General features: G+C 36.9%; 1 protein-coding gene across 1 annotated transcript; it reads right to left on the bottom strand.

Moving 5' to 3' along the window:
- Window positions 1-406: 406 nt before the first annotated feature.
- Window positions 407-906, bottom strand: LOC129718257 (uncharacterized). Its single transcript, XM_055668849.1, has 2 exons — window positions 709-906; window positions 407-640 (listed from the first exon to the last, which is right to left on the bottom strand). Exons 1-2 carry the CDS (start codon window positions 827-829, stop codon window positions 450-452), a joined length of 312 nt encoding a protein of 103 aa, XP_055524824.1. The 5' UTR covers window positions 830-906; the 3' UTR covers window positions 407-449.
- Window positions 907-7,696: the final 6,790 nt, after the last annotated feature.

The raw sequence follows: 7,696 nt of genomic DNA, 5'->3' as shown, positions 1-7,696 counted from the left end.
AAAAAATGCACCGAAAGATCTGACTACACCTTTCGATTCGATAGGTCATATACATATTGCATCTATGCTCAAAATTTCAAAATCGTCGTTCGGTACATTTTTGAGTAAGGCCCTTTTTTGATGGCGTAGAGTGCAAAAAGTGATGAAGTTGAAAGCACACAAAAGTGGCGAGGACCCCCCCTCCCTCATTTATCCGGGCCTGACGCAATCTAATCAATACTTGATTCAGATTTTGGTTGAAATATATATGGTTGCCTTACCTGTTATCTGCTATCCGTTATCGAGCAGAGCACCAAATTAACAATTGGGTTAATTTGTTCTCATAAATGATAGAAAATAAGAAATATATTGAGATCTTTCAAAATATCAAAGGCTTGTTATAATTATCAATCACCTTGAAAACAACTTTGTAAGAATATCACATGCAATTTATTGTCCAGGTCTTATATTTAGATAACTTCGGCTAGCTTGGATGCCAATTCAGCATTTCCCGTAATTTGCAACTTTCCTTGAACTAAAGCATCTCCAATTGTTAATGTTTTTCCACTTATCGCCGTCAAATCCTCAACAGTCAAGGCAACTGTTACATCGGCGTTGCTAGCGGGTCCTTTGATAACTTTCAATTGCTTCAGATCGATAGCTAAAAATTGTAAACATGAAAAACACAAATGAAAATTACTTGTATTTAGATGTAGGTGTAGGACTTACTCCATTCTTCGACGCCACTAGCGGTCTTGACGTTCAATTGAAATACACCCAAAACTTTACGGGGACCATTCGGGTCGATGGCAGCTACACGAGCCTTAATTCTTTCAATGACCTGATCCATATTGGTTATTTACCGAACGACGAACAAAATATAACAGATGTTTATCGAGCAAGAGAACAATCGAACTAATGCCAAATAGCGTTACATTCGTCATTTTATAGAACAATCCATGTTATGCTTGTTGATAAGATGGAATCGAATGTTGTGTATTGAAAGGTCGTTGAAATCTTATCTTTTGATTACTTCACTGCTGAATAGACGTTACATGACAATATTTTTTGCTTTATATTCATTCATGTGGATTATCCATACGAATTTCACTTAAATAATTGTGCATAAAACTGCAGATTATGAGTCATATTTGAACGGAAGACTAAGCCGCTTAAAAAAATGAAGCTTTTGAACACACTACTAGAGTTTAATTTTGTCATGACTTCGGATTAAAGTTATCTTTCTATCGAACCTATTTTATATTTATTGAATGGTGGACTTATCATTAAAAACTTGTATTGATATAATGATTTATATTGTATACAATCTGATGATAAGGTGAATGAAAAGTTTATTCATGGAGATGCTGTGGGTAACGTTATACTTCCTTTGGACTTTGCCTTGCTGCTGCCATTGACAATATAACGCTACACCGCGAGGGCTAAAGGCCCAAACACAATGGATACCTTTGCGTTGCGTGGACGTTAATTTGACAGAAAAATTTGGGCTTACTGTCAAATTGCCGCAAACGCAGCCGCAACGTATCCATTGTTCTTAGGCCTTAAGGCTGAGTGGAATCGGTAACTTTAGTGTCGAAATAAAATTTAACCTTACAGGGTGTTCAATAAGTTCGAATACAACTTTTCATCGTTGTGTAGGTGCACACAATGTGCATTATGTGTATTGGTATTATTGTCGGCTATTGCCTCGTATATAGACTAACCGACGCGCACGGTGTCGACTTGCATCACTTGTGTCACTTGTTGTTTGTTTACCGCGCACGATGAAGGAATGTAACGACGTCGTACTGAAGCGAGAGGTGAGCGACCCGACGACATATACCGGCGATTGAAATCCCACGGGGTGAAGCGGAATTTCATCCATACCACCATCCGTAGGTACCGGGAGACGGGCTCGGCTAAGGACCGTGCGAGACTCGGGAGGCCGGACGTTAGCAGCCATCAAAGTGGTGAGGGAGCGGGTTCATCAAAAAATTAACCGCTTAAACCGGAAGACCGCTGTTGATATGGATATGTCGATCTGGACTGCCTACACCATCAAGACGAAGGACCTGGATTACGAGCCGCACAAGAAATGCACAACGAAAAGCTGGACAGAGCCAAACTTTTGCGGCACAATGTCCAAAATGATCGACGATAAGCACCAGCGATAACCAGCATCCCCCGATTCAACCAGAGCGCCAGTAAGTTCCCACTAGTACTACTATAAGAGCAAGGTTCTGAAGAAGGTTGTGGTCCCGGCACTTCTGGATCTCTACGAAAAGAACCATTACGTCTTTCAACAGGATGGCGCACCGACGGTCCATACGGTGGATATCATTCAAGTGTTGCATCGGGAGGATTTAACTGATTTTCTCGATAAGAGTAAGTGTGACCTCCCAGCTCCTAGGACCTAAATTATAATTAAACTTCCTCCATTGTGTAACAATTAAAAAAGGAAAATTCTTTAAGTTACATAAATTATTAATAAATTAATAAATAAAATAAATAAATTAATCTTTTCGTACATGCTGGTCTAGCAATGCGAACATGAAATAAGCACTAGGGAGGAATTTTAGTAGCTCATTTCCAAGATCTGGGACGAGATGCCAATGACCAGGTGCGTGCGGCGATTCTTTGCCTTAAGCTCGTCATATCACTAAAGGGGGAGGGGGGGGGGGTGCTCTCAACTCCTAGAGAAATAATATCTTGAATATCCATTTTTTAACACATTTTTAAAGTGTATTCGAACCTAATGAACACACTGTAGTTTTGTTTTGGTAAAATTTGAAATTTAAACCGAAATCAGGGTAAGTTTCTCGAATGGGAAAAAAATATTTCAAAGTTTCCATAGGAACTGTCCGCAGTTTTGAAGTAATTTCTGGATGTTTCTAAATTGATTCTGAAGGAATATAACTAACGGATCTGACGGAAGTCTTTGCACACAGTGCACATTCACATAAAAACTATCCGAAAAATAACAAGCAAATTCTGCAGTGCGATACAAGTGTGATAGATGCTTTTGTTTTTTAAAAAGTTACATTCTCATGCGGGTGTCTTCAGAGAGAAACAAAAAAAAACGCATTTTATGCGAGGAATACGCTGATTGTTGAAACATAGGGTAAACAAACCGCTATTACACGTTAGTGATTTTATAATTTGCGTGATGTTTTGCATTTTTTCATCTTAATGTAGGGGCACTGGGGGTAAGCCCGGCACTGATGGTAAGACCGTCACCCCTAGGATTTTACTAGAAAACGCTTATTAACTGTGTTTTGGAATATGTGAAGTGTTGGTGTTTAATATTTTAGACATTTTAAGACACATCGAAGCCACCGTGAAACGTCAAACGTCAAAATAATAAGACAAAACATACGCTACTGCAGCCGATGCGAAAACGGATGTAATTTTTCGTGAGTGGAACTTAAGCTTTTATTCATTTGAAAAGATTTAAATAATTTTTCGTTGCTCTACAATTTATTGCCTGTATTGTTGGCAATCACAGGAATTCGATCTGAGGTAAATTGAAGCGATAAATTTGTAGAAATACTCTTTATAAAAAAATGTGTGCTGTTGGGGTAACACCGTCACCCAGTGAGTGGGGTAAGCCCAACTTGGTTTGAGGCTAGTTGGATGTTACTGACACATATTTCTCATCTTTTACCGATGTCTCACTGATAAATAAATTAATTATTCGGCATAGAACCATGCACTCAAGCTCTTCTGTGATTTATGAATGATTCCAAGGGTTACTAAGGTGTCAAATGTACTGAATCAAGTCACAAAACTGACGGCTTTCCCGGTGGTATTTGAAATATGCTCCGGTGTGGTCAATGCGATCCTGGCTTCAATGAAACTGGTTAATAATATGATTTAAAGTGCCACATGATAGGCTTGGCGAGTATCAAATTCTTTCATTGTTTAAACATAATGTTCACCGGAAATTGTTCCGGCAATCTGCCCAGAACCAGCTAACCGATAACGACCAAATTCAACAGTAACATACAGAAATGTAAGATCTCTCATTCGGCGGTTGCCGAATTCAAATTGGTTCAGTTAATTCGAGTTATTTCATGAACAAACTTAGGTGCCGGTGTTACCCCCAAGGGGTGCCGGTTTCACCCGCGCTGACTGCTAAACGTCGTTTTTATCTTAGTTTCAGAACTTCACTATTCCTTGTAAAATAACAGTTTGAAAGTACTGAAAACCTTCATATCTTGTAGAAAACAATCTGGGCAAAGATTCTGTGAAAGAAATATAACAATATTCGCCATCAAGTGCTACTAAAGAATCATTTTCCTTAGGGGGCCGGGCTTACCCCCAGTACCCCTACCCTATTGCAAAAATTTAGTTTCGTCGTTAATCACTGCCGTAATTACCCTATAGTTTGAACTATGTAAAAATGCTATGTAGGATAAGTATTGATGCTTACAATTATTTTTAGAGCCAAAACGGTTTGTTTGATCGGTTTGACGTCTTTGGTAAAGTTGTATATTATAATTCTATTCTATCTTTTGGAAAAAAATACAAATAATAAAAATCAGATTTTACGTTTGGTTTGATTGGTTTAACGTTTTCAGCGAAATTGTAAACAGTAATTTTGTGCTTCAAGGTAAAATATACACCTTTTTCAAGCGTAATCGTATTAATTGGTGATAGGCTCGTTTTAAGGATTTGTAATAGTTTAAAAGAATATTCTCGAAAAGATTTCAAATCTACTCTACACTAGCAATGCATTTGCTGGATAACCATTGCGGGTCATACATGCTTTGTGCAAAGTCAGTACGAAACATCCGTGCATGAACAGTAGAGCAAATGAATTAGACCAATTGATTTAATTATCAACTGCACTCCGTTCAAGGTCCACTTGTTGCAGCAACAGTCACAATTTTTTGCTATCTGCATGGATTTTTCGACTCATTGTGATAAGATTAACCGCAAAATCTATGTTTTGTAACCGTCGTATTGATTTTTTTAAGCTTTACCATACCTAACATGCTTTTATCAATATCAATATGGTAGCTCATTTTGCCTTTTAGACTTCAGCAGCCAAAGTGGATGTCTCAATAAAAGTTCAACGCGCAAAGTAAAGAAAATTTATTTTAGATTTAGTTTCAAATATGTTGTAATTCAAATATTAATTTTAAATGTGATGCCAAATATAATAGTAATTGGTCAACTAAGAGAAATTATTGGATAAGCTTTTATTTGTTATTGAATTTTCAAATTTTCTACAATTGATATAACTCGTTTAGAAATTAAAGATTTAATTTAAAACAGCTGATTTTAAAATTTTTGATTTAAAGTAAAACAATACAAATATTTTCATCCCATTAAAAAACAATCAAGTCCTACGAGTGAATAATTTTAAAATGATTCAAAATTATGTAACTTTTATACTTACTTAAAAAAATATTTTCATACCTATGGGGCTAAATTCTGGAATGTCATCGCTACTCCATTTGTTTTTGATAAGCACAAGTTTGCGTTTTAGATAGTGTGACTCAAAATATCCCTATCTTTTTTCAATTATGTGCTAGGACGAGATTTCATTCGCATGATGTCTCAGATTATGTCCAACCACTACGTGTTATGTCGTTTTCGTTTTCGCGGTGTAGCTACACTCAAACGACACTTTTGACACCGAAAATGTTTTATTTGACTTTTCGGACTACCCTTTTTCTGTCTCTCCCTACACTTTTTCTGTCCCTGACGACACCCGAAAAAAGCAGAGTGTACTGTAGGAAGTTACCAACAAATTCACACGTATGTGTCAAAACTGGTTTGTTTTGGTTTTCGTTCCACGTGGTAAAGTGTCAGGTAAATTTTTTCTCAGCACATTTACGAGATGGACATATGAAATGGAAACGAGACAAAATGACGAATGCGATAATGACCGAAACAAAACGAATTGACAGCTATCCCATTATTACGCATACCAATGCAATGACACTGAAAATTTTTTTTTTTTGAAGCTGCAAAGTATAGAACGGCAAAAGTGTCGCTACACCGCGAAAACGAAAACGACATTAGATGCACATCTCCTGCGTATTGGGCTGGCGAGCAGTAATCATTGCGTTTGTGGATTGGGGTACCAAGACATTGAACACGTGGTTTGGGTGTGTGCTGAATTCCGCGCCGCCAGATCTCTATTTTTTGATACCCTCAGGGCCCGAGGAATACAGCCCTATGTGCCAGTTCGTGATATCCTCGCTCAGCGAAACTTGCCATACATGCTACATGTTTATAGCTGCTTGAAGATCATCAAGGTGCCAATTTAACAGCGAAACGAATCTCGGATAAAAAAACCATGTTAGTTTTAGTATTAGATATAGTTTCAGCTCGTAGTCGGCAGCGAAGATAAAAAATTTGCCTTTAGCTTATAAGATATTTTAGACCATAAGGCATTATATTAAATTGGTTCCGTAAAACATTAATTTGTATTGTGCCGTGTCAAATAAATGTTGTAAAAAAAACCTAAATTAATCCACCTAGCGGTCAGACTCAGTCTTTCTCATACAAACTTATTATTTGTAAAAATAGATTTACATGAATGCTAAAATCCAATAACAGTATATTCTCTCTTTGGGTTCTAAAATATTGATGTTGTAAAGTATAAAATATAAAATTTGACGTAATGTTAGTGCTTAAGAAAAAGCGAAATAAAAGAAATGACTCTTAATTTCGAACAATTTAATCACGAGCGCCAAAACTAAAAGTTTGATTACAATGAAATTCAATAGCAACCTAAGCGGCAAATAGACCCTTCATTTGACACCAAGATAGAAAGAATCGGTCAGACCATCTCTGAGAAAAGTGAGTGCGAAAGAAAGGTGCACATACACACGTGCACACCCACACACAAACATATACACCTATACATGCATATATGCAGAAAATGCTCGATTCGTCGAACTGAGTTGAGTAGTATATGACATTCGGCCATTTCAATCATTTTCCTACCTTTTAATTAGCCAGGGATCGTTAGAAAAAAGTTAATATGTTTACTTTCATTATGTGATTTCACATTTTTATGAACAACGGACACTGTTACAATCCGATTGCAATGAAATTCAATCGCAACCTATGAGGCAACTAGACCTTCCATTTGACACTAATTTTGTGAAAATCGGCTCAGCCATCACTGAGAAAAATGAGTGAGTTTAAACAACCTCAGGATAACTTTTCTTTACATAACTTTTGAACCATATGTTCAATCATAGCGAAATTCAAAAGTTAAGGGTACTGGGGACAGCCCAATCATTTGAAACCAGCTTTATTGAAATCGGTTGTGTGGTTTCTGAGATATTGATGTTTCGTTATTTTTACATTTTGATTTTGATACATAACCTCTAAACTAAAAATCCGATTACAATGAAATTCAATAGCAACCTATGGCGCAACTAGACCTTTCATTTGCAATTAATTTTCTGAAAATCGGTCCAGCCATCTCTGAGAAAAGTGAGTGAGAAAAAAAAGTTTCACATACACACACACACATACACACATACATACATACATACAGAAAATGCTCAGTTGGTCGAAAGAAGTTGAGTGGTATATGACATTCGGACATTGGGACCACTTTTATACCTACGGTTTTTCCAGTGATTGCTATACCTTTCTAGGAGAAAGGCAAAAAGTATGTGCTAATCTTTGCGACTAGAACGTTTGAGATATATATTACAAATTCGCAATGTTCATACTTATTTAAAAT

This window comes from Wyeomyia smithii, chromosome 1 (assembly GCF_029784165.1).
Source record: "Wyeomyia smithii strain HCP4-BCI-WySm-NY-G18 chromosome 1, ASM2978416v1, whole genome shotgun sequence".
NCBI lineage: Eukaryota > Metazoa > Arthropoda > Insecta > Diptera > Culicidae > Wyeomyia > Wyeomyia smithii.
The sequence above is the reverse complement of the archived record's forward strand: the minus strand, read 5'-3'. Positions and strand labels throughout refer to the sequence as shown.